At 40.4% G+C, this 27,896-nt stretch overlaps 1 protein-coding gene across 2 annotated transcripts in view; it reads left to right on the forward strand.

Moving 5' to 3' along the window:
- PCCB (propionyl-CoA carboxylase subunit beta) overlaps nt 1–27,896 on the forward strand; it is a 42,361-nt gene that overhangs the window by 319 nt on the left and 14,146 nt on the right. For both annotated transcript variants that reach the window (XR_016280022.1, XM_089509446.1), the window contains exons 2-12: nt 5,970–6,089; nt 9,003–9,071; nt 11,996–12,052; nt 13,906–14,019; nt 15,230–15,340; nt 18,776–18,884; nt 19,401–19,521; nt 20,629–20,710; nt 23,467–23,590; nt 25,296–25,403; nt 26,788–26,888. Coding sequence is in view for 1 of the 2 variants with exons in the window: in XM_089509446.1 (XP_089365572.1) it covers nt 5,970–6,089; nt 9,003–9,071; nt 11,996–12,052; nt 13,906–14,019; nt 15,230–15,340; nt 18,776–18,884; nt 19,401–19,521; nt 20,629–20,710; nt 23,467–23,590; nt 25,296–25,403; nt 26,788–26,888 (1,116 nt within the window). In the remaining variant the exon portion in view is untranslated. The remainder of the gene's footprint in view (nt 1–5,969; nt 6,090–9,002; nt 9,072–11,995; nt 12,053–13,905; nt 14,020–15,229; nt 15,341–18,775; nt 18,885–19,400; nt 19,522–20,628; nt 20,711–23,466; nt 23,591–25,295; nt 25,404–26,787; nt 26,889–27,896) is intronic.

Raw genomic sequence — 27,896 nt, forward strand, 5'->3', positions numbered from 1 at the left:
ATAGAGAGAGAGAGAGAGAGGGCTTCTCTCAGATTATATATCTGTATATCTATACACACACACACACTAGATAGATAGATAGATAGATAGATAGATAGATAGATAGCCTCCATGAAAGTGGAAAAACCACTGTTCTCTCAGATAATATATAGATAATATATACATATAGATAGATAATACACCCACCTTCTCTCTCTCTCTCTCTCTCTCAGAGGTTTTCCCACTTTCATGGAGGCCCTGTGCCCCTAACCCTTATATTAACCTTCCATTATGAAGCCAAGCCCTCCCTCCAGTCCATCTGCCTTGGTCCAGGCCTTGGAGGTAGAGAGGAACTGCTGGACCTCTTACCCTTTCCCTCCACCACTCCCTTCTCCTTCTGTATCATGTCTTTTTAGATTGTAAGCCCGAGGGCAGGGAACCGTCTAACTAAAAAATTGCATGTACAGCGCTGTGTAAATTTACAGCGCTTCACAAATAAAGGTTATTAATAATAATAATAATAATAATAATATCTTATCTGAGAGAACACCTCTCTAGGAACCTTTAGGTCCTCCATGACAAGTCTGTGGTCAGCATCTGCCAGAGGTTGGCCACAGAATTGCTCTGAATGCCCAGAGAAGTGTTCTGTGTAGGAATCTCTAGGGCAAGTCTGGTCAACATCTGCCAGCAGTTGACTGCAGAATTGTGCTGGAGGACTTATGAATACCTAAAGAAATGTTCCCTTTAGGAATCTCTTGGTCTTCCAGGACCAGTCTGTGGCTAACATCTATGAAAAGTTGACCACAGAATTGTGCTGGAGGACCTACAAATGCGCTAGGTCCTGCAGTGCAACCGACAATAGACATTGACCATAGACCATAGACCATTGACCTCCACACTGGAGGATCTAGAGAGTCCTAGAGACAACATACTAATCAAATCTGGGAATAATCAGATCCGCAAAAGTCAAAGCCATAAATGCGGAGAGCCAAACGTATTCTAGGATTAGGAGTTTGTTGTGGTCATGGTGTCAGGGTGACCAGAGGTCCTCACTTCCAAGGAGGACAAGGTACCCCAAAACAGATGACATTGTAGGAAAATGTGTTATGACCAAAGAAAATTTGATAACACTCATAGAAATGCAAATTCATGCTTCTTAATCATACTTAAAATGGAAGACATTTGGGAATTCCTCCAAGACAGAAGACTGAAATGTAGGTTGTGTTTGGGAAAGGGAGGACCTCTGGTCACTCTGTGTGATGTGCCTTCGAGTCATTTTGGGCTTATGGCAACTGTATGGGATTTTCTTGGCAGAATTTCTAAACCCTGTCATAGTCACTGACCATTATAGTATATGTGGCATTGAATAAATTAGGTGTTGTGTGAAGAAAGACTTTTATTTTCTTCATACTTCCAGCATTATACATCTTCAATTCCAGGTTAAAATTGTTGTTGTGTGCCTTCAAGTCATTTCCAATTTAGGGTGACCCTAAGGCAAACCTGTCATAGGGTTTTCTTGGCAAGATTTGGTCAGAGGAGGTTTGCCATTGCCTTCCCCTGAGGCTGAGAGAGTGTGATGTGCCCAAGGTCACCCAGTGGGTTTCATGGCTGAATGGGAATTGAACTCTGGTGTCCAGAGTTGTAGCCCAATGGTCAAATGGGTCCCCATGTCACATTCCAACAAGCAAATAATGATAATGATGATAAAATATTTATTTGCATCCCAGCCCTCCCTTTTGAGGATCGAGGCGGGTAACAGCAATAATGAAAACAAATACAAAAAATAATGACAACCCCCCACCCCTTCGACCCTCCCTCCCTTCAATACAAAATTAAACAATACAATCCATATAACTACAGAAACAATTAAAAACAGTTTAACAATAGTGGCAGTACCTGGGAGGCCAGATCAAATGGGCAATTAATTCTCAGAGGTCAGTCTGGGAAGGTGTGCCGGAAGAGGATCGTTTTTATCGCCTTTTAAAAAGCATCGAGGGGTGTGATCTGGCCAGTCTCCTCCGGCAGGTCATTCCAAATTTTTGGAGCAGCAACTGAAAAGGTCCTCTGGGAAGTCACCACAAAAGACTTGAAGGCACACAACAATTTATTGGTATTCTTTATTGGTGTGTGATTTTGGAGTTGGAGAGGTGTAACATTGGAAGTATGAAGAAAATAAAAGTGCTTCTTCACACAATACCTAATTTATTCAGTGCCACAATATAGTGTGATGGCCAGTGACTGATTGCTTAAAAAAATTAGATGCATTTATTGTGAACAAGTATATGTAAGATTGGTTGACCAGAATTACTAAACAGAGTCCATAATATTTCCAGGTGGACAACGGGATGTTTGTTTCTGTCATGCTTTGTTAGTGGGGACACCTAGAGGCATCCGGCTGACCTAGTTTGAAATGACTGTATTAGATGTAATGATAAACCAGGCTTTAATGCCAGGGTGGACAGCCTTTGATTCTCCAGATGTTTTGGACTTTGACTCCCAGACGCCACTACCGGTATAACTAATGTTAAGAGATTCTGAGGGCTGTAGTTCAAAATGTCTGGAGAAGCAAAGCTTTCCATTCATACAGTCAGTGTTATGTATATAACCAGCTCTGAGCGTTGTCTCCTGCACTCCTTGTCCTCTGTACTGTAGTCACAAGCAACTAATCATGGCTAGCAGCAAACCAAATGCTAATGGGTTTGGGCACAGTGGCTAGTTTGCTACTGACTGGTAAATAGCTGTCAGTTGCAGGGTGCAAGGAGAAAGAATAAGCCTGGTGCTTCTAGAGATTGTGATGCTAAACTGTAGTTTGGTCATTGTCTGCTCTCACAAGGCAATTATTATACACTGAAGAACAAACCATAGCTAGCAACTCCTTCACTACATACAGAGTTGTGTGCAGATACTTATGGGCTGCCATAACATCCCAAGGAGCTTACTGCGGAAGTAGGAATCAATCTGTCTTCTTTGATTCTCAGAAAAGTGCCTTGTACTAATTTATTTTCCTACTACTAAAATGATATATTTGGTGGGGGATACTTAATCTGTAGCTTTCCTGAAGAGGTCACTAGGAAGACCAAAGTTGCATTTGAATTAGCACTGAATAAAAGTGAAAACATAGAATCATAGAATCGTAGAGTTGGAAGAGACCACAAGGGCAATCCAGTCCAACCCCCTGCCATGCAGGAAATCTTAATCAAAGCATCCCCATTGACAGATGGCCATCCAGCCTCTGCTTAAAGACCTCCAAGGAAGGAGACTCCACTACACTCCGAGGAAGGAGTTTGTTCCAATGTCGAACAGCCCTTACTGTCAGGAAGTTCCTCCGAATGTTGAGGTGGAATCTCTTTTCCTGCAGCTTGCATCCATTGCTCCAGGTCCTAGTCTCTGGAGCAGCAGAAAACAAGCTTGCTCCCTCCTCAACATGACATCCCTTCAAATATTTAAACAGGGCTATCGTATCACCTCTTAGCCTTCTCTTCTCCAGGCTAAACATCCCCAGCTCCCTAAGTCATTCCTCATAGGTCATGGTTTCCAGATCTTTCACCATTTTAGTCGCCCTCCTTTAGACACATTCCAGTTTCTCAATGTCCTTTTAAAATTGTGGTGCCCAGAACTGGACACAATATTCCAGGTGGGGCCTGACCAGAGCACAATAGAGTGGCATTATGACTTCCCTTGATCTAGACACTATACTTCTATTGATGCAGCCTAAAATCGCATTGGCCTTGTTAGCTGCCGCATCACACTGTTGACTCATGTTCAATTTGTGGTTTACTTGGACTCCTAGATCCCTTTCACGTGTAGTCTCGTTCAGCCAGGTGTCCCCCATCCTATATCTGTGCATTTCATTTTTCTGTCCTAAGTGCAGTACCTTACATTTCTCCGTGTTGAATTTCATTTTGTTAGCTTTGGCCCTGTTTTCTAGTCTGTTCAGATAATTTTGAATCTTGATCCTGTCCTCTGGAGTATTAGCTACTCCTCCTAATTTGGTGTCATCTGCAAATTTGATAAGTATTCCCCCAATTTTGTCCTCCAAGTCATTGATAAAGATGTTGAACAGTACTTCTCTCCAGGATGAAAAGGAGCCATTGTTGAGCACCCTTTGGGTTCGGCCGGTCAACCAATTACAGATCCATTTAACAGTTGCCTTGTCTAGCCCACATTTTACAAGCTTGTTTGCAAGAATGTCATGGGGAACTTTGTCAAAGGCCTTACTGAAATCAAGAGATACTATATCCACAGCATTCCCTTCATCTACCAAGCTGGTAATTTTATCAAAGAAAGAGATCAGATTTGTCTGGCATGACTTCTTTCTCTAAAACCGGTGTTGACTTTTTGTGATTATGGCATTGCTTTCTAGATGTTCACATACTCTCTGTTTATAATGATCTGCTCTAGAATCTTTCCTGGTATTGATGTCAGACTAACTGGATGATAATTGTTGGGATCCTCTTTTTTCCTCTTTTTGAAGATGGGGACAACATTTGCCCTCCTCCAGTCTGCTGGTACTTCTCCTGTTCTCCAGGAGTTCTCAAAGATTATTGCCAATGGCTCCGATATTACATTTGCAGTTCTTTTAATACCCTTGGATGTAGTTCAGATAAATTTGTTACAGTTCCTAAATAATCTTGAAAAGGCCAATGTGATTTTCTCTAATGAAGGTTTAAATTGTAGTTACATGGATTATGTTTGTTCATTACCACTTTTGCTGTACCTTTATACAAGGTGTGTATGTGTGTGTGTGTGTGAAGAGTGTTAGAAATCTTGTATGAAGGTATATCAAAAGTAGACAGACAGAGAGCAAATTTTCAGTGCTAGAAATTGTTTTGATGATCTTCATAAGCTTGCGCGGGAATCTCTTAGTCACTATGACTATATGGGCCTGGTATAAATTTGTTCAGTTTATGTGCGGTAATAATGGAGAGATTAAAAGATTTGTACTGTGATTTACATCCACCCTTTCTTATAGAAATGGCATTCTTATATTGAACCACTGATGTAAGTCAGGAAACAGCTTAGAGTAGATTTTTCCCTTGGGACTAGAGATTTTCTATGGCATGAATTCTAGTCTGAAATATAATCAATTCATTTACAAAATCAAGCCATTTAATGATCAGATGGCAAGATATTCTTAGCCTGCCCAGTTGTGTATTTAATTTAAGATTATTAATAAACCTGTAAGATTGGATCTACCACATGCAGTAAAAGTACATTTCTCTTGTACCACCAGAGAAATGTACATTTATGAGCTCTACTTGTGCTGTGGATGGGTTAGTTGCAGCTAGAATGCTGAACATGTGAATATAATTTGTGTCCTATTAATTAAGACTCATTTAATCGGTACTGATGTTGTGTAATAAATAGAATGCTGTGGTTGGACTTGGAAGATGCAGGTTCCAGTCTCCACTGAGCTATGAAATTGGCAGGGTGATGATGGACCTGTTACTAGGCAACCTTGGGTCAATCTCTCAAGGCTGTTGGGAGGATAAAGTGGGGAGATAAAGAGTTATGTAAATCATCTTCAACTCATGGGCACGAATAAATGTAACTACTAGATTAATACATCTTTCTCATTCTATTGCCATTGCAATTAAAATATATATTCATAATATAATGGAGATAATCCCTTTCTCCTTGTTATCCCCTCTTCAGCTAGATTGCTTTATGTGTCAGTTACTTTCCTTTTCCACAGTTCTCCATATTTAAAAGGGAAAATATAAAATAAAAAGCAATAAATCTCAAGCACCATGATGATTATATAGGAGAACAATTTATACAAGAGCAGGGCAAGCTAGTGAGAATGTTAAGGAACATAGCTGCAATATTGAGCTTGAGGCAGCAAAGTTTTAGGAAGTAAAAATGTTGCTGGCAGTGCATAAAATCTTAAATTGGAGCTGACTTCCTATGGATATTTGTAACAATGCTTAGCTCTTGTTTAATGTAAAGGCCTCAAAATGTATTTTGTTAATATTATTCTTTCTCTTCAGGGAAAGCTTACAGCGAGAGAGCGTGTTCTTCTCTTACTGGATCCTGACAGTTTTGTAGAGTATGACATGTTTGTGGAACACAGATGTGCAGATTTTGGGATGGAGGCTGAGAAAAACAAGGTACCTGGTTCATCTTTATTCTGGCTTATTTTGATTTGTTTATATCAATGAGAAATATGTAGCTGTTTCAGCTACAGAGTTTGGGATAGCTCCTGGTCTGCCCTAATAGAGTGGGCTGTCCCTGTTTTTACATAGGGATCAGCCAGGGTTACAGTTGAATATTAAAAAGCAAAAATAATGACCACAGATTATTTACATAACTTAAAAGTTAAAGTTTTTCTGTACTTTGGTGCTGTCATAAATCAAAAAGGACTTTAGTCAAGTAATCAAAAGGAGACTAGGACTTAGGAGAGCTATAAAGTAACTAGATAAGATCCTCAGATGCAAGCAGGATTCAGGAAAGGAAGAGACACTAGGGACCACATAGCAAACATACGATGGCTAATGGAGTGCACCAAGGAATTTCAAAAGAAAATCAGCATGTGTTTAAAGACTATAGCAAAGCCTTTCATTGCATAGATCATGAAAAGTTATGGAACACTCTTCAAGCCATGGGAGTGCCACTACATTTGATAGTCCTGATGAGAAAGCTGCACTTGGGACAAGAGATTACTGTTAGAACAGAATATGGAGAAACAGAATGGTTCCTAGTTGGCAAAGGGTTCAGGCAAGGCTGAATTTTTTCACCCTGTCTGTTCAACTTGTATGCAGGAAATATTATATGAAGTGCAGGTTTGGACATAAAAAGAGGAGGAGTGAAGATAGTTGGAAGGAATATCAGTTTAAGGAATAATCCACAACACTTGGGATTTGACTTCATGACAGCCTTGACAGGCAGGATCCTCAAAATGCCAATCTTTTATTACCATCGCTTCAAACCCCTTTCTCCTCAGTTTTAAGTTTCTTGCCTTGACACCATACTATTAGCAGAAGAAATCATAGTCCTGGAACAGCTATTAAGGAAGATCAAGGAAGAAAGTACAAAAACAGGCTTACTGCTGAACATAAAAGAAAACAAAAATAATGACCATGGAAGATCTACACAAATTCAACCTTGATAATGAGGAATTAAAATAATAAAAGAGTTCCTGTACCTTGGATCAAATACTGATCAGAATAGGGACTGCAATCAAGAAATCAGAAGAAGACTTGGAATGGGAAAGAACTAGAAAAAATCCTAAAGAGTAAAGATAAACAACTGAACACAAAAGTTATAATCATACAAGCCATTGTATTACCATGTACAGATGCAAGAGCTGCACAGTGAATAATGTGGATAAGAAGAAGATCAATTCATTTGAGATGTGCTGCTGGAGAAGAGCTCTGAGGATACTTTGGATAGACAAAAATGGGATCTAGAACAGATCAAGTCGGAAATCTTGCTGGGAGCCAAGTTGAGACTGTCATACTTTGGCCACATCATGAGAAGGCATGACTCATTAGAAAAGACAATAATGTTAGAAAAGGTGGAGGAATGTAGAAAGGGAGGGAGACTGCAAGCATAGTGGATGTGACTCTTAAGGAGGGCATGGGTATGAATTTACAGGATTTAAGCAGAGTAGTGGAGGATAAGGAGACTTGGAGATGTTTCATCCACAGAGTCGCCATGAGTTGGCAAAGGCAATTAACAACAATAATAAGATGGATATATAATTGAATACCTAAGGCGGGATACAGACCGCCCATTTGGGGTGGCCTGCATCGGCCTCTTTCCCCCGACGGATCGGGGCCTGAGCAGCCACAGCGGCAGCCATGGAGGCCTCAATCTGCCGCTTCTCCGGGCCTCGGGGAAGTGGCAAAACGCTGCTTCCCCGTGGCCTGGAAAGGGGTGCCCGTGGGGCTTCATGCTCCAAGGACACCCCAACAGTTGCGGGGAAAGAGAGAAAGGGGCCACTTGGCCCCTTTCTCTTCCGTATCGCTGGCACGTCCATTTAAAGGCTGTGCCAGTGATGCATGGGGTGAAAAGGAGCTCTGTTTCAGAGCTCCTTCCCACAATGCTGAAAGGGCACCCCAAACGCCCTGCAGTGTCGTGGGGACGTCAAGCTCGCACCACTCCGTTTAGAGGCGGCGCAGCTGTGACGTCATAATGGCGGTGCCCATATACACAGGGTGCCACCATTATTCCGCCCCAGTTACGTGCTAGGGTTAGGGAGCGTCTGTAAAGGACGCTCCGAGGCAACCCTAGCACGTATCCAGGCCGGTGCAAAGCGCTGGTCTGGATCCTGCCTAAGTCAAGATAATTTGTAACTTTCTGATTTCTGTGTATGGTTGTGAAAACTGAATAGTGAAGAAAGCTGACATGAACAGAATCAACTCAGTTGAAATGTGGAACTGGAAGAGAATTCTACAGATACCACAAACTGCCAGAAAGATATATAAATGGGTCGTAGAGTCTAAACTCTTCCTAGAAGCCAAAACAATTAAACGGAAGCTCTCAGGAATATATCATGACCTTAAATGACTCATTAGAAAAGATAATAATGCTTGGTAAAATAGAAAGTAGTAGTTAAAAAGGAAGAAGACAATACTGATGGTTTGGTTTAGTGAAAGAAACCATGGCCCTGAGTTTGCAAAATTTAAGAAAGGCTGTTAACAGCATGGTCTCTTGAAAGTCTCTCATTTAGTGAGTCATCATGAATTGAAACTGACTTGATGGGAAACAACAATGGCAACCTCTACTATGCATATGTAAATTATTTTTATGTAGTACTCAGAATTAAAGGAGGCTGTTGAGTATGTTATATATTTTTTCCTGTTCCCTACATGAGCTTAAATTTTTCCTGACATGATAATTTCCTAAGTGCATAGTAACACAGAATTGTTAAACAGTCAGGCTGAATCTAATTGAAAAATGTACTCTTCCCTAGATACCCAGAGTTTCAGATTAGCAAATACTGGATTGCTTTATTCTGAAGAAGTTGATTTCAAACTTTAACAAAATTCTTAATTGTGCTTTTTCGTTCTCTCTTGCAGTACCCTGGAGACAGTGTGGTAACTGGTCAGGGTAGAATTAATGGTAGACTGACATATGTCTTCAGTCAGGTATTGCTTTTCATCTATACAATTGTTGAGTTTTCCTTTCTTATTAACATTTTCATACTTCTTTGAATTTGTTTTTGGTTCATGGTGCAATTATTGTATATTATATTTGTTAGTTAATAGTTATTTCGTAGGAAAATGTTTAACTGTCTGTTTATGTTGTACTGCATGCTGTTTTTTCGGACAAAGGAATTATGTAGGAGTAGCAGTGTTTATATTACTGAATGCTTTGTAGCAGCTTAATTAGAAATACCTCTGTGTATTGGACTTGCTTACTCATCTTTTACATTTGTATATAGGAAACTACTTAAAATGGTGTTATTGTAAGGGTCAGATGTAAAGAGATGATTTATGGCAAGTCAAGGGTGGTGAACCTTCATTGCTCAGATATTGATGAACCATTCCTGTTGAACCTCTATCAGCCGCTCTGATAGCCATTAGGGCTGAAGGGCAGGGTATAAATACCATAAATAAATAAAATAAATAAACCTCACTGTTGTCTGAGGCTGATGTAATGGGAGATCAACATCTGGAGGTTTTCAGCATCTGAATCTCTGTGTTGCAGAGACCCTGCTGAGATCTTTATCTTTATGTTTGTTCATATCTTGACAGTGTCTCTAGATATTTGGGCATTTTTTTTTAATACAAGTCTGAAATGACCTTGAATTACTCTGTGGGAAAACTAGTTTGTTTGCCCAAGAATTTATTTCAATGAAAATGTATCAAACAGTGCAGTGACTTGAACAGATTCACAGGAAATCGTTTGTGGATAAAGAGTAGTGAATATGGACAAAAAATATTGGGTCACATGCTGCAAGAATGGAGGGAAATAAATAAATATTTCAGACATTAGTACAAGAAATAGGATGTGTTTACCGTATATATTCACGTATAAGTTGAAAAAATTTGTCCAAAAAATTAACCCAAAACAACATGGGTCAACTTATACACAGTTTAGTACAGTACTAGGCTTTTCCCCAGCTCGGCTGTCTCCCGAAGGGAATGCCAGGCTGCAGAGAAGGCGACAGGGCAAGCACTGGCCCCCCATGCCAAGTCCCCACCATGGCTGCCTCTCAGTAAACATGGGTCTCTAAGGCATATTTCTTGACAGATGTGAAAAACAGCTGGGATTTCAAGATAATATTTAAAAATATGTGGGATGTGAGGCTTGCAGGTGTCCAAACTAGATAGACTGCCATTTTGATTACATCTGTGCATTTACGTACTTGATTTTTAAAAAGTGTGGGTTAAAATTGCTTTGTTTGCTTTCCCTCTGCTAAAGGAAGAGTTCTGTGTTAAACAGAAATTTGCATATTGATTGAAAATGCTATTTGGTGATTGAAAATTGTCTCTACTAGTATGAGTCTGCCTGGGCCTTCATATCATCCACTGAAAATTTTCTGAATATTTTTCTGAAATATGGTGGGAGGGCATGAAGGACAGTAATATTTCAGTAGTGATAACAAGAGCATGAAAGAAGTACATCTGGCCCCATAACTTCTTCCCTTCAGTGACCAGTGAAAATACTGACTTTTTCATCTGGCTCTTTTTGGTGTTGCTTTTTAAAACTGGTTCTTTGATAGCTGCTATTTTTATTACTGTGATGTGTATTTGTATGAATGCTAATAATTTTATTATTTAAATTGTGTTATGGTGTTTGTCACCTTGGCATCCTTTGTGTAGAAAAGTGCAATAACAATCTTGAAAATATGTAAATACTAAAACCTATCATTTTTATAATACTAAGTTAGCAGAACTGAGATTTTGATTTAATGGTAAAGTTGTGAAATTTTTCCATTATTATAAGAAATATTTGTATTTGTTGGTAAGGTGGACACATGTATGATGAAGAATGTTGTTGAACTCTTAGCTTTGGGTCAGCTTTTTTTCTGGCATGAAAAGTATTGTTTCTGCTCTCAAATTGTCTGGATGGCTTTGTGTGAAAAAGGTAATTTGCAGGGATGTTATGTTGTATAGAAGCGCTTCTTCTGCCTGTCCCAGGTGCTTTTGCTTGAGTAACTTGCATTGGACCAAAAGGGTCGGTCTGGATAGGGATACAGGTGGTGTTCACAGGTATGCCATGCATTTTCATGAAAGTCATGGACTTTAGACCTGCAGAGTATGTATGCTTGTATGTTTGTGTGGCCAGATGGGGAAAAAGATAGAGAAGCTCAGCAGATGTAGGCGGGATACACACCGCCATATAGTACGTATTGTATACGTACTAGGGTTAGGAAGGGGCGGTGCTTCCGCACCCCCCTAACCCTAGTACGTATACAATACGTACAAGATGGCGGCGCCCCTTCCACATGGGCGCCGCCATCTTTACGTACTGGACGCATAGCGTCCAGACGTGTCGCGGCGCCTATGACGGCGCGAATGCACCAGCGGCGCTTCGCGACGTCATCAGTGCGCCGCAAGAAGAAGCTCCAAAATGGAGCTTCTTTTTTACTCCGCGCGTGAGGCGCGCGGTTTGGCTGCTGCAGCTCCCGCGCAGAGCAAATGGCGCTGGCGGGGAAGCGCCGCAAAGCGGCGGTTTGTATCCCGCCTTTGTCTGTTACACAAGGTCAAATTCCTTCTTTTGCACAGTTGCTAAAAGTGCAGGAGCCCAGTCTTGTTTTGCATTTGGTCACTGCACCTTATGTGGCGGAATGGAAGACCAGCCTTTGAGCTGCCCTTGAATAACTCCATTCTGTAGGCTCATAGTATTAATGACATGACCTATTATTTTCTGACTACCTTAAGACTTTTTAAGAATATTGAATGAAGTGGGGAACACAGGATCTGCTTTATACATTCTTTTGGGCTTCGTTCTATTAAAGTTAGATTTAGAGTCAGTCTTTAAGGTAGTGCTGAGTTATCTGAACCCAGTCCATACATTTGCTATCTAAGATTATATCTGTATTTGATATTCTGTTTTTTTAAAGGATTTCACTGTCTTTGGGGGCAGTTTATCTGGTGCACATGCCCAAAAGATCTGCAAGGTAAGGCTTGTAAAAGATTATGGTTTTACAACTTTCATTATAGGTACCCTGTGGAATGCAAAATCTAAGGGTGCATCTACATCAGTGGTCCCCAAACTGTGCCCTTTAAGAAATTTTGGACTTTGGCTCCCAGAAGCCTCAGCCATGCTGGCCAATAGTCTGGGATTCTGGGACCTGAAGTCCAAAACAAACTTCATTTATATACCGTTTCATACCACCTAAGCAGTGTCTAAGCGGTTTACAACTGTAAACTAATTTGCCCCCAACAATCTGGGTACTCATTTTAGCAACTTCAGAAGGATGCAAGCCTGGGTTGAGCTTGAGCCCTTTTGCTGGTGTTGAACTCGCAACCTTATGGTTTTGAATGAGTGGCTGCAGTACAGGCATTTAATCACTGCGCCACCAGGGCTCTTAAAAGGCACAGTTTGGGGACCACTGATCTAGAAATAATGCTGTTTGATACCATTTTAGATGCTATGCCTCAATCCTACAAAATCCTGGGATTTGTAGTTTTGTGAGGCACCAGCACTCTTTGCAGAGATGGCTAAAGACCTTGTAAAAATCACAGCTTCCAGGATTCCATAAGATAGGGCTACATAACTTAAAGTGGTGTCAAAGTGCATTATTTGTACAGTGTAGATGCACCCTAAGTGGTTATTTTTTTGCATATAGTATATATCTTGTTTCACATAGATCCTTGCTGTGTAGGAATTTTCTCCATTCCATATCCAAAAAACAATGCAGATATGTTTTCGAAAACAATTTAAGCACTCCTAAATTGCTACAAATCTCATCCTACTTAATTCAAGAGGTAACCTCTTTTGGGTAATCAATCTTGCTAATCCATGATAGGTTTCTTGTTTCTGAAAATCTTAATCCCATTGCTTATCTAATTTCACTGCCACTGAATTTGCTCTTTTCAATAATGATTTCATGTCTGTTTGTCTTGGAAGTAACTAAGAAGTTGATAGGATAAAATACTTGTAATTTAATGCATTCATCCCTACATGTGATATCATGGCAGCACAAAATAAGTAGTGATATTAGTTGTGTTTAAGTGATTTTCAGAAAAGTTTATTTTTTTTTAGTATAGCAGTCTTCTCTAACGGAATAATATTATCGTTAAATATTGATGGTTCTCCAGTTGTGAAATAATGTCCTCAGGAAGGTTCACTTGGCATCTACCTTATTGTCCTTTCACTATCCAGCAGATATAATTGTAGTTTGATGGTTTTATGCTGCTGTTGTGATTTTTGACCTTTCAGTTCATTTCATTTTTATATTTGTCTGGAATATAAAGGATAGTATAAAAATGTTCATACTAGATCAAAGAATTGGGGTAAATTGGACAGGGATAATCTGGTTACCTGTACCCTAGTATTATCTGGATTTAGCTCTCATAATGTATTATGCACAGGGCTTTCCTTAACTTGGAGACTTCACTTGTTTCAAAATATACTGACTGAATTATTCTTATTTATAAAGAGTCCTGAGAGTATAATTAAAGGATTGTATAAAAGTACTTCTATAATAGTAAGTAAATAATAGATATGATGGCTTACCATTAATTACCGGTATGCTTTCATTTGTTACACTAGACAGTTCTTAAGCAGCTAGTAGCATCTTAAGATGCTCACAAGCTCATAAAAAGACATTAAAGTGCAGAGTTAATTGAATATACAGGTGGAATAATAGTGATATTGCCATGTGGGGCACTGTAATGGAGTTTATCTGTAAAAAATAGGAAGTGGAGCCTTGACTTGGAATCATTCTGATTTAAAGAAAAGTCACTCTTTTAAAGGTTTGAAAAAAGGGTAGGTTCTCATGGGCTAATCATACTTTCTGTTCTCTAGATCATGGATCAGGCAGTGATGGTTGGTGCTCCTGTGATTGGATTGAATGATTCAGGAGGAGCCCGAATCCAAGAAGGAGTAGAGTCTCTGGCTGGTTATGCTGATATTTTTTTGGTAAGAAACCTGTTAAGTAAGAATGCCGTACAATTATGACATGCAATTAAAATTAAAATGTCTAGGAACAGTTCTGACATTTGAAAAACCAGTGACAGAGAGTGTGAATAGAACAGGGTTTCTTTTCCTGCTCCTTCCAAGTATTATGCCAAATGAGGTTCAGAGACTCAGTTGCCTTGATGCATGAAAAAATGCACTCCAACATTCTCTTTCCTCCTCTTCACATTATGAGATATTGGTAGGATGTTTGTAGATGTCCCTGCTCTGTAACAATAGAGGGAAGACTGCCCCTGCATTAAGCCAGTCTTGTAAGAAGTTAATCATTTTGCAAGAGTTATAAATCACTGTGGCCATGTAGGCACAATGACACCTGCTGAGATCACCACTTTTCCTGTGTGTAGGTCAGTAGTACCTGGTTAATCTTGCTATATAGTGTATTGTATGTCTCATTTTAGCTCTCGCCTCCTCCTAAAGAGAGTTTCTGAAGTTGTCACTACTCACATACACTTCAGACTCCTCACCACGAAGCTTTTATAGGCGTGGTTTTCAGCCTTTGGACCTCCAGTTGTTTGGGACTTAGACTTTCAGAATTTCTAATCATTGTCCATATTGGCTTGGATTTCTGGGAGTTGAAGCCCAAAACACCAAAGGTTGAGAACTACTGTTTGTTTTTTTAAGGTGGCAGACAGAGAGCGGCAGCAATATTTCTGTCCCAAAGAGAGCAGAATCTCAAGGCAAGAAGAAGGCTGGAATAAAACTTCAGAGTTGTCTGTCTATAACATTTGTCACAATGGACATATGTAGGATTTAGTGCATGTGGAACTTTATTTAGACACTGTTGCACAAATTGGATCCTATCTTCAGTATTTAATTCTCTGACAAGGCTCTCTGTTGTGCCCCCATGTTCCCTTTCCCTTGTTTATCTTGGTTTTGATGCACAGAACTTTGAAGAAATCTGATTGATTGACAAATAAAAGTCTGGGAATTTGAGATTCTAATTAGTGGCTCAAACAAAAACCTACAACAGACCTACTTTTTTTTTTGTAGGCATGTAAATGTCTACATCATCCTATTTTATAGGTAATTGTTGTAAAATTTAACACAGGGTTAGGAAGGTGGGAAGTTTTACAGTAATAATGGTTGTAAGAACTTTGGCTGGGAAGTGGTATAAAATGAATAAATAAAGATGGATGTTTATTTCCTTCTACAGAGAAATGTTTTATGTTCTGGAGTAGTACCACAAATTTCTCTTATCATGGGCCCTTGTGCAGGAGGTGCTGTCTACTCCCCTGCTTTAACAGATTTCACATTCATGGTAAAGGTAAGGATGAAGCATGTTGCCTTTGACCTTAATCCTTGACACTTATTCAGGAATGAGTTTATTGAACACAGTGAAACCACTCTGAGTCCTCTTGTTTAGAAGTGTATTGTTAAGGTTTCATATAAAATCATGACTTGAATGTTTAGAGGGAGAGCGAAGATTGTGGAATTAGGAGGAAAAGAAAAGAGCCTGACTTTAGTCTCCCCTCCTGTCCCCTCCTCTTCTTGAGGTCATCTTTCGGCCTCTGAGGGAGAGAGAAGGCTGGCCAAGTACCATCAGGGGCTAGCCTGAAGAAAGAGGCTCCTCCCTCCTCAACTGTCATCTTTCGGCCTCTGAGGGAGAGAGAAGGCTGGCCCAGTACCATCAGGGGCTAGCCTGAAGAAAGAGGCTCCTCCCTCCCCAACTGTCATCTTTCGGCCTCTGAGGGGGAGAGAAGGCTGGCCCAGTACCATCAGGGGCTAGCCTGAAGAAAGAGGCTCCTCCCTCCTCAACTGTCATCTTTCGGCCTCTGAGGGAGAGAGAAGGCTGGCCCAGTACCATCAGGGGCTAGCCTGAAGAAAGAGGCTCCTCCCTCCCCAACTGTCATCGTTCGGCCTCTGAGGGAGAGAGAAGGCTGGCCCAGTACCATCAGGGGCTAGCCTGAAGAAAGAGGCTCCTCCCTCCCCAACTGTCATCGTTCGGCCTCTGAGGGAGAGAGAAGGCTGGCCCAGTACCATCAGGGGCTAGCCTGAAGAAAGAGGCTCCTCCCTCCCCAACTGTCATCGTTCGGCCTCTGAGGGAGAGAGAAGGCTGGCCCAGTACCACCAGGGGCTAGCCTGAAGAAAGAGGGTCCTCCCTCCCCAACTGTCATCGTTCTGCCTCTGAGGGAGAGAGAAGGCTGGCCCAGTACCACCAGGGGCTAGCCTGAAGAAAGAGGGTCCTCCCTCCCCAACTGTCATCTTTCGGCCTCTGAGGGAGAGAGAAGGCTGGCCCAGTACCACCAGGGGCTAGCCTGAAGAAAGAGGCTCCTCCCTCCGTAACTGTCTTCTTTCGGCCTCTGAGGGAGAGAGAAGGCTGGCCCAGTACCACCAGGGGCTAGCCTGAAGAAAGAGGCTCCTCCCTCCCTAACTGTCATCTTTCGGCCTCTGAGGGAGAGAGAAGGCTGGCCCAGTACCACCAGGGGCTAGCCTGAAGAAAGAGGCTCCTCCCTCCCTAACTGTCATCTTTCGGCCTCTGAGGGAGAGAGAAGGCTAGCCCAGTACCACCAGGGGCTAGCCTGAAGAAAGAGGCTCCTCCTTCCCTAACTGTCATCTTTCGGCCTCTGAGGGAGAGAGAAGGCTGGCCCAGTTCCATCAGGGGCTAGCCTGAAGAAAGAGGCTCCTCCCTCCCTAACTGTCATCTTTCGGCCTCTGAGGGAGAGAGAAGGCTGGCCCAGTTCCATCAGGGGCTAGCCTGAAGAAAGAGGCTCCTCCCTCCCTAACTGTCATCTTTCGGCCTCTGAGGGAGAGAGAAGGCTGGCCCAGTACCATCAGGGGCTAGCCTGAAGAAGAAGAGCCCTCCCTCCGGTCCATCTGCCTTGGTCCAGGCCTCAGAGGGAGAGAAGAATGCTGGACCTGATTCCCTCCCCCCTCACCATTCCCTTCTCCTTTTGTGTCGTGTCTTTTAGATTGTAAGCCTGTGGGCAGGGAACTGTCTGTTATTCCCTCTATTGTAAACCGCTCGGATTCCCAGTGATTGGGCGGTATATAAATAAAACCTATTATTATTATTATTATATTAAGGATTTTACTTATGCAAAAATGATTTTTCCCCTGATTGTATCTCCTGAGCTGCTTTTTACATTTCATTCTTTTGATTCTGCTTTACTTTGATATATATAAACATACTTTTTCATTTCAGTGCGAGCTCTATGGGGGTACTTGTTTCAGGATGTTTTTTGCTACAGTAGCCAGCTTGAAAACTGGATATGTTTCTGTTGTTTGAAAGCAGGGTGGGGAAAGTGCAGATCACATCTGGATCCCTTCCAGCTATGAGCTCTGCTGTCATGTGCAGCGCCTCACAGACCTATTCACTTTCTTTGACATTTTCACCTTTTGTTGTGATACAACCTGGAACTGATAGTGACTTAATTGGCATTGTTACCACTTGATATACAGAAGATACTCAACACTGTGAAAGTGCAAAATATTTGTATTGTTGCACAAAAATAAACCAACTCTCATAGATGTAACAGGTCTAAATAAGCTCTGATGCAACCCTCCAGAAATCACATTAGGACTTGAATGGAGTACACATGTGTTCAGTTCCAGTGCCACGTGATCTCAGATTAAATGCACCTTTTTCTAGAAGGCCTTAGAATTTGTTGAACATCAATTCTTAAACAAATAAGATCATGAAAACCAAGAAACTTTCAAAACAAGTCTTGGGTAGGGTTACATAGAAGTATCATGTAGTGTTGGGTTATATTAAAATATATGAACATCCCTGGTGCTCCATTAAATCCATTACTATTAAATGGAAAGAGTATAGTTCATGCAGTTCTACCTAGAAAAAGCTGCCCATCAAAACCCTTTGTTTTGGTAAGGACGGCATTAGTCAGAGAGACAACCAAGTGGCTAGTGGTAACTCTGAAGGAGCTGGAGAGGTTTGCATGAACAGGAAAACCGTTGATGGGACATTTGTCACCTGGACACTCTTTGCAGCTGGGCTTTATGGAAGGGTAGAAAAAAGAAAGCCATTGCTGAAAGAAACCCATATAACAGACACAGCAATTATAATTGCTGCTAAAGGTTCTTTGGCCAAATATTAATTCACTGGGGTAAGTATTTATGCAACAAACAAGTGTCAGTTTTTGCTCACTTAGCTTTTGTTGCTGTTGTTATGTACCTTCAAGTTGTTTCTGACTCATGGTGACTCTAAGATAAAATTGTCACAGGGCTTTCTTGGCAAGAATTGTTCAGAAATGGTTTACCATTGCCTTCCTCTGAGGCTGAGACATGTCCATGATCTGAGCCTGAGACTGGGTTTCATGGCCAAGCTGGGAATCATATCCTGGTCTCCAGAGTCCTGGTCCCACACTCAAAGCACTACACCACACTGGCTTAATCACAATACAAATATTTTGCATTTTCACAGTGTTGAATACCTTGTGTCCATGAAGAGGCAGCATTTCCATGTAAATCTATTCCAATTCCAGGTAGTAATACAAGAAAACGTGGAGAAGTCAATGGGGTGAATACTTAACACAAGACACTATATCCACATCCAGAGACTCAATCTTCCAGTTTTAAAAAAAATGCCAGTGTTTTTCCCAGTTAAATGCATCTTGAATCAAAATAAGTTGGAAACTGATATCTCTGTAGTGTTCTGTTGGTTATTTTGCATACTCCTAAGGGATGGAGAATGCAGTGTTGGAACGTTGGATCTTATAACTCATGTTTTAATTTTTTCCCCCAGGACACATCTTATTTATTCATTACCGGTCCTGATGTAGTCAAATCAGTTACCAATGAAGATGTTACTCAGGAACAACTTGGTGGTGCAAAGACACACAGTGCAGTATCAGGTCAGAAACTGCTAAATTGAGATGCTTTTTGGAGTCTCCTTGAAAGCTTTTAGGAAAACAATATGAAAAGTAGTTTTTTGTGGGTTTTTCGAGCTATGAGGCCATGTTCTAGAAGAGTTTGTTCCTGGCGTTTCACCAGCAGCTGTGGCTGGCATCTTCAGATAATGCTGGCATGGAAGAGAGTGGGGTATATATACTGTTGGTAGAGAGGAAGTGATTTACATGTTAATTTGTATATTGTTCTGTTGTTTAATGCCAAGGCCTCAGGATATCTATTTAATTAATGATCCATTGTCTACTGGGAAACCTCACTCACCCTGGATGGTTTTCATTTGCATTTGCATTTGCTGGATTTTGATTTTGGTGATATTCAGGACTGGCAGCCAAACTTTGTTTACTTTAAGGGTTTCTTCTTTCCTGTTGAAATTGTTGAAATAGTCATTGGGGTGGGGGTCCTGTTTAAATATTCAGTGGACTCTTTGCAAAATCAGGTTTGTCTCTGATGTTTCCTTGTAGGGGTTGCACACCGTGCTTTTGAGAATGACGTAGATGCTTTACTCAATCTCAGAGAGTTTTTTAATTACTTGCCTCTTAGTAATAAAGATCCAGCTCCTGTCAGAGAATGCCATGACCCTAGGTAAGTAGTTTTTAAAGAAATTATAAATGTTCATAGAATCAAAGTGAGTTTCACAGTTCACTTGGGCAATCCTTTGCAGAGTCAGCTTTTTTAGATTTCTATCCCTGAAGGAGGCTTCTCTTTCAAACTGGAAGTTCCTAGGTAACTTAGGCATGTTATAGACGGGCCCATAGAGGCGCCGTCGTCACATGCGAGGGGTGGCACTTTTAGACACCCCTCGCACGTGACGAGGGCGTCAAAATGGTGGCGCCCCATAGATGGGCGCCATCATTTTGACGTGACGGACGCCTAGCGTCTGCACGTCGCAGCGCAGTTGTGACGCCACAAGGGTGCCATTGGAGCCTTGCGGGAACATAACTGCACCGCAAGAAGAACCCGCTTTTTGCGAGTTCTTTTTGCTGCGCGGAGGAGCCACGTGGTTTGTCCGCTACTTCTCCTTCGCACAGCAAACAAGGGCAGCGGCAGACTTCCTAGGGTGCCCTTCCAGATAGTATAGATACTGCAGATCTGAACAGTAGATGATCAAAATTCTCCTTTTATAGTTGTAGAATTATATGGTGTAGTTGGCACTCAGTTGATGGACCGCAACTTTCTGTTTCTCTTCCACTATTTCCTCCTGTTGGTATGGTTTCTCTTGCTATCCACAGGGGATCCATTCCAGGACCCCCCACCCGCAGATAGCAAAAAATGTGGGACCTCAAGTCCTGTTATTTCCTATGGCCGCATGATGTGCGGTCATTTAAAACAATGGGGCTTGGTGTCCATGGAAGCTCAAATCTGCGGATGGCAAGTCTGTGGATAAGAGGAGCCTACCTGCCCTTTTGTTTTTGCTTGCTGAATAAGGGAGGAGGTTGATTTTTTTATATTTCCTTCATAGTGTGAGGAAATGAAAGCAACTGACTAAAAGAAATTGAAGGTCCTTCTAGAATGGAAATGTGGAATATTAAATATTAAAAAAAGAAAAAAAATCCAGCCTTTCTACAGACTGAATCAATGGTATAGGATTAATTCAAATTGTCCTACATTAAGTTCATGCCTCGTGGAAATAATTTTTTCATTTGAATGATATGATGTAAGAATCTTGCTTTTGATTCTGTTTGTTTAAAGCAACCGCTTGGTACCTGAGTTGGATACTATTGTCCCAATGGAATCAACTAAAGCTTACGATATGGTGGATATTGTACACGCGGTAAGCTTTGTGTACCAGTGTTTTACTCAAGTCCGGTAATATACAGATCCTTTCAATTAACACGTGATTTGTTAATATTAGCCAGAATCCTGTATGCGATTTATGTATGCACAAGCACTTTAGTTAAGTTTGCTATGCAGTGAATCCCAGCACAACCTCCCCACTCCCCAGTTATTGGGAAGCAGCTGCTGTGATCAACAGAGGTCTGTTCCCCTGTCACTTGGGAAGCAGCTGATTGCCATTTCCACCCCTTTCTGTGAGCTATCTCCAGTGTGACAGGCAGAAGCAGGACCCCTCTTAAATTCCCCCTTGTGTCAGAGATTGCTGACACAAGACATAGGTGGGAATGTCAGTAAGCTGTGTCCTGACTGAAAAGGGGACAGATCTCTGTTTATCGCAGCAGCTGTTGCCTGGTAACTGGAGATGGAGGATCTTTCACAGCCCCTAAAACTAGTATTATGAATATGTAAAAGTCACAAGTGCATAAACTCTAGATTACACATCTGTAACTGTCATAGAGGATTCTGGCCATTAATTGCATCTGAGTATTGTGACAAAGTTTGAATAAATTCTGTATTTATCTTGCATACCTGCAGACTGTTAATGTATTCCTTATTATAAATCTTCATTGTATCCATTATTGCATATATGGTTTTGGTTATAATATGTTGAGGTTAGTTGTAAAGCAGTATGATAGAATACTATTGGACTGTTTTGTCTACTACACTAATATAGTGAAAGAACTACTATGCATTCAGGGAAATCGACAAGAGTACAAGTCATAGATGAGATAGCACATTTGACAGAGGAGTGCAGATGTGCTTGGCGGTTGCACAGTGGTGCCTATTCTATATCAGTTGTGTGACAGATCTTGTGTAACCCCTAGAGTATTTTTCTGCTATGCAAAATGTGTATAGGTCCTTGTCCTTAATTATTTCTATGATGTTTCATTTGCATAAATTAAATATTGTACACTATGTGTGCAGTATAGACTAGTCAGTGTTCAGGATTCAGCTAGCAGTGGTGTATCACAGGCAAAGTGTGAAATACTAGTAGCTGAGTAGTAGACTAAATCATCTTTGCTCAATTTTGTCAATTTTAAACTATAAAGTTCTAAACTATATATTTTTATATTTCCATAATCCTCCTACTTTGAGAGCCATAATGCTCTGTCTAACTGTGCTTGCACAGTTTAGGTAGGATTGGAATCTACATTTCACACATTAATCTATTCTGTTGGGAACAACAGATTATTAAAACCATGACGAGTCAGCCATACATGCATCATTGTAAATCAGATCTGTAGTTTGATCTCTTATAGATTAACACTTTCAGATCAACTGATACAAGGTTGCAGATTTTTATTTAGAATTTTATTCTGTACCATTTATGTTTCTATTTCCATGGTAGCTGGTATCTCTAAAAAGTGGGACAGATACAGTCTCCCTTACTTTCCCAGGTTACTTTCACTCCAGCTTCATTTGCCTCCACCCAAAACTGATTCTAGTCAGTTCCTCCCACAGAAACCCCTCATCAGTCTTGATAGCTAACAAAAGACACCGTTCTGGGGCAGTATATTGCTGAATACTGGATACTTGGAATCAACAGGGAATGGCAAACCCTTTAATTGAATAATGGAAACAATGATAATAGATTTTGTCAGGGGTGAGTGGGCTGAAGTGGATCCCTTCATCCATTGGGGAGCATACCCTATTGCAGGCATGCAATAGCAGAAAAAATGGCAGCAGAAAAAACAACTTTTTGTTTAAAGGTGTTGTTGAATTTTGGTGGCGCAGTAGTAAAAAAGAATCAGTGGCTTCTTTAAAAGAAAAAGTACATTGTGTGCTCACAACTTACTTTAAAACAGAATTGCAATTGTGGGAGTAAGCTTTAAAATAGTGCATATACACCCCTGCACCTTGTGGCTTTTTTGGTGCATCTGTGAAATCCAATGCAGTGTGTTCTGTGTGTTTGTGTTAGTGTCAGAGAAGGAGCAAGGTAGGCTACATGTGGGATCTGTATTGCCCGCTCCTTGACTGAGCAAACCTAAGAAGCAAGTGGTCACTTGATAATGTCTGCATCCCAGACATTTTCCTTTCCAAAAATCATCACAGCTTTGACCCAGTGTTTGCAGTAACCTGATTTTATAGCATGCAGTGCTCTGAATTGCTCATCTTCCTTCCTGTCCTGATTTGAAATGAAAAACAAATGTAGGTTATGTCATGAAGTTGAGTATGTAATGTTCCTGAAAAGAGTAAAGTGACTGAAAGATAGAGCTGGATTAAGACATTAAGGAATAATAAACCAAAACAGTAATTGTCAGGGATTTACCAATGCCTTTATAAAGGTTTGGGCTCTTGTATTTTTTATGTAACCCCCTCCACCACCACCACCACCACCACCACTAACAAGAGTATATTGAAATTTATACTGAAATGATTTAAAAACCCTGTATTTGCTGTTTTAACTTGTGTGGTGTAGTGATTTGAGCATTGTATTACAACTCTGGAGATTAGGGTTTGAATCCCACTTGGCCATGAAAGTTACCATTGGGTAACTTTGGGGAAGTCACACACTCTCAGCTCCAGAAAACCTAACGAACCACCTTAGGATTGCCATAAGTAATAAACTTTGAATGAACACTACAACAGTTTGCTGTAGTAAATATATAATCTGATTTATCCAATATACCTGTCCATAGGACTATATATTTGATCCCTCTGCTGCAGTAAAAAGTTTGAATCCCATTTGTGCAGATTGTTGATGAGAGAGAATTCTTCGAGATTATGCCTTCGTATGCCAGAAACATCATAGTTGGGTTTGCTAGAATGAATGGAAGAACTGTTGGAATAGTCGGCAACCAACCCAAAGTAGCATCAGGTGAGAGGATAGTTGCAGCTGTTTGGGAATCTTTTATGTCTGAGAAAAGAAGCATTTCTTTTTTCTATTTATTAATGTGTTATAAGTTCATTGTTCAAGTAGTAATTGTCTTTTTTTTCCTCTTAAAGCTTTACTTGATTTTAAGATGGTTTCTGCTTTGATTTGTATTTAGCCGTTTAGATATGGAGTTGATATTCAATGCATGCTGTAAATCAGTTGAGGAGGTATGACCCCTTGGGTCATTTCTGTGGCCCCAAGGGCCCACCAGGGTACACAAATTTTGGGAGGGGGGAATTTTCATTTATTTATTTTATGTTATTTTTAATTTAAAAAGTAAATTCATTTTTTTTAAATCTTCAAAAAAATTATCCCAGAATGCCCCAAACACTCTGTAAGATGCACAGAGGCTGTTTTGTCACATGTTAGGCCAGGTGAGGCCTTTTCAAACAGGAAATGACCTGGAACTTGACTACTATGGAACCAGTGCAGTGCCCAACCCAACAGTTGTCCATTTGTGCTTCAGATTCATTCTTGTGCATGTTTTACAAGAGTGTTATGCAGAAAAAAACCTTCATGAAATTATACTTGTTTCATGACAAAAAAATTGGTGTGTTATATGTAAAGAGCAGGCAGATGGCACAGCTTTCCTATATTTTCCATTATTTGATTTCTCCTTGGAGTGCCTTAATGCCAGCTCCTTTCCTTCTCTCCTGTTAGTCATGCTGGATCATTTTACACTGCTAGCAAAGCATTTACGTTTTAGAAAATGTTTTATTTTAATAACCATGGCTAGTTGAAGGTGTTACAGAATTTTCAGTGAATTATAGGAGTAGGCCTAGTTTTATACTAAGGCTAGGGTTTGGGATATCTCTTCTGAGGTATCTAAATTACCATGATTATCAACATAAAACATGTTTTTCTAATGTGATTTATTTCTAAGTGATTTGTTTCTGAAGACATATAGTTGTCATTTTCTGCTCATGGTATTTTGGAGAATGGGGTAGAATTCAAGAAACATGTGGTTCATCACTGTCAGATAATTATCACTCATTCTTGGTTATGTGGGCTAGGAGTAATGAGAGTTGCAGTTCCAAAAGCCCAGGGGACCACATGCTCTCCCTCTGCTTTGCTTGATATTAATTCAGTGGAAGAAAACTTGCAGTCCTAGTGCCCAATCCCATATTTGGAAATCCCATCCCTGAGTTCCAACCACTTTTTGCAGTTGAGAGACTGGAATTTCCAGGGTTATTTCCATTTCTAGCCACATTTCACTTTGCACAATGCCTTTCCTAATTTGGAAAGGCGTGGGAGAAAGTGAAGCCTGCTTTCTACTGAGGCATGCAGGTCAGCCAAGCCTTCGCATATCTTCCTAAATTGGGAAAGAAGAGAATGAAGATGCCCTGAAGGAGTGGGCCAGAATTGATGATGTCAGGGGGGATATCCTGGCATCCAGATCAAGGCCATTTCCCATGACATCATCAGACCCCCCAGTCTCCAATAAAGGCCTTCCCTGCCCATGTATTGGTTGTAAACTACTTATTTAAAACATTTCTAGGCTGCTTTTTAAGGCATTTCAGCATCTGAACTGCTGTTAGTGTTGTGTATTAGTTGTGAGAAAAGTGTTGCAGACTACTTGAATAAAATTTTTGAGCACCTTGAAAAATATTGTAACAGTATTGTCTACCTTTTTTTAAAAACAAATTAGGTTGTTTGGACATAAACTCTTCTGTGAAGGGAGCCCGTTTTGTCCGCTTCTGTGATGCGTTCAATATCCCTCTGATAACATTTGTAGATGTGCCTGGATTTTTACCAGGTATGTTCTTCTGTATTATTTTTTGTTGGCAATGATGAAAATGAATTGAGGAGAGGATTTTTCTTGTTCAATTTGGAATTGGAAGCTGTTTTGAAGAACCAGAGTTACAGATAAGCATCCTGTTCTTGCCTTTTCTTTGAACTACAGAAGCTAAACCATTATTCAGTGTGAAAAGGAGTGGTTTCTTTGCAAAGGATCCTTACTCTTGCAGTTGCAGAACATGTAGCAGTTGTAATTCTCTTATAATGTAGTTGATCTTTCATACGAAGCTCATTTATTCCTTGTTGTTTCTTTAGTAATTGTTTGAAAACTACTTAAAAACCCTTGAGAGGATGGAATGTTTGCCTTTTTGCCCACCTTAACTGCCATGGCTTACATTTTATAATCATACAATGTATTTATATATATGAAAAATGAGTAAGTATTCTCTTTTAAATTGTACACGTCTGTGGAGGCTGTACATGGAACTCTGTTTTCCTTTTATACTCTTATAAAGACTCCAAGGGAAACTGACCACCATGCGGGCAATTTTCATTCCATTAGTTACAAAACAGAGATTGTGTCTCTTTTAGGAGTAGATATGATAGCAACAGTTCTATTAGCTAGTGTAACTAGGGAGAGATAGTGTGCCCAGTGGAGCTGTAATGATGGATAAAGCAGTGTTAGTGCTGAAAACTCTCTGTCTGAAGAGGAACTTGTCTATCCAGCTCTCATGTTTTGCAGGGCTGTTTCCTTTCCTTACAGAAACAGCTTTTATTGCCATTTCCCCCCTCTAACTGCCACATCTTACTGGAGACAGTACACATGCTGATGTAATGGACAGGTAGAACAGTGTACATCTCCATCTGAAGGAAGTGGAGGTGTCCACTTTCTCATTATGCCTACTGTGGGCAATTTGTGACCCTGCAGATGTTGTGAATGCAGTTTCCATCTGTTCTAACCAGCATAGCTACTGGTAAAGGATGATAGGAATTCAACACTTGGGAGTGTCAGAAGTAGTCCATGACTTCATTAGGTAATTGTCTAAAGTGATCAATGAGTGCTGTGTTTGTAGAGCAGATTTATTACACTGTTTAATGGCAGATGATAAAAACGATAGTAGGAGGATAGATTTACTTGTCATAGAAAAAACTGGCTAAATAGGTAGTTTTCCATCAACCCAAGAATTAAAACGCAGAACATCTGTTAGCTTCACAATCTAACTGCAGATTGATTGACCTACATATTGTATTTTAGTGCAGTCATGCATTCCACCAGTCTTCTTGCTACTGTAATGTAATCTGAGGTCTCCAACTGTGATCATAATTAGTGTCAGGTGTGTAGTTTCTGTTATCATGGAGATCATTACCAGAGGCAGTAAAATTCTTGTTTTATTGATTTCCAGGGACAGCTCAGGAATATGGTGGTATTATACGTCATGGTGCAAAACTGCTCTTTGCTTTTGCAGAAGCCACTGTGCCAAAAATCACTATTATTACAAGGAAGGTGAAGTAAACTGGATTTTATAGCTACTAGCTCTACTGCATTATTGATAAAGTGTAAAAGAGACATGCCCTATTTTTAACCTAATACTTAATCAGCACCAGTGTTTCCAGATTCTGTCTGATTTTGATTTTCCTGTCTTTGCATAATTTCTCTGGAGCTCCTTTTACATTTTCTGCTTCATCACAGCTGTTTGATTATTTCGATACTTCACAGGCAAAGCCTGTTCTTTAAAAATGCTGCCTTCACTTACTAGGAAGAACTGCTCGCTACGTAGTTCTACTTAGTAACTTTTACATGTTTAATGTTATATCTAAATCTAAAGACTCTACACTTTCTATATTTAACAAATTGCAAACTTTCATACTATATATTTTGGATAGTGTTTCTAAGGGGTAATTGTTTAATGCTTAATTTTTTGAATTCTAGGTGGCAGGCCAAGTCTTTTTTTAAAAATGTCCTCATATTTAAACATATAACTTACAAATTAGGAATGTATGGCCCGGTAGATGTTTGACTGCAACTTCCATCTTCCCTCATTGTTGACTGTGCTGGATAGGGCTGACAGGGATTGCTGTCAAACATATGCAAGGCTACTCATTCCCATCTTAATTACAGTTGCTGCTAGGCATTTATAGCTTTACTATTTTAAATGCCATTTTAAATTGTGTACAATTAATGACTGTACTCTATAAATTCTAAGTATTTGGATTATCTTGGTAAACTGCATTGGAATTTTTTAATTATAAGGAGGGATCTCTTTCATTAAATGTTTCCTGTTTCAAAGGATACATCTGGGTGGATGGTGGAGAGAAGGACTGTGATGATGCATGTCCCTTTTTGCACATAAGCCCATAAATGAGTTGTATACCAGTATGTGCTGCTTGTCTCCCAGTAGTATAGGCTAGCATGCCAACCACATACTGTCGCCCCTACTATTTTTGAATTCCTAGGGTTCCTGCTGTCCCTACTCCAAGCAGCAAAATCAACACTGTTTGCAACATTGGCAGC

This window comes from Sceloporus occidentalis, unplaced genomic scaffold (assembly GCF_023333645.1).
Source record: "Sceloporus occidentalis isolate IW3139 unplaced genomic scaffold, rSceOcc1.0.p SCAF_2, whole genome shotgun sequence".
In the NCBI taxonomy this organism is placed as follows: domain Eukaryota; kingdom Metazoa; phylum Chordata; class Lepidosauria; order Squamata; family Phrynosomatidae; genus Sceloporus; species Sceloporus occidentalis.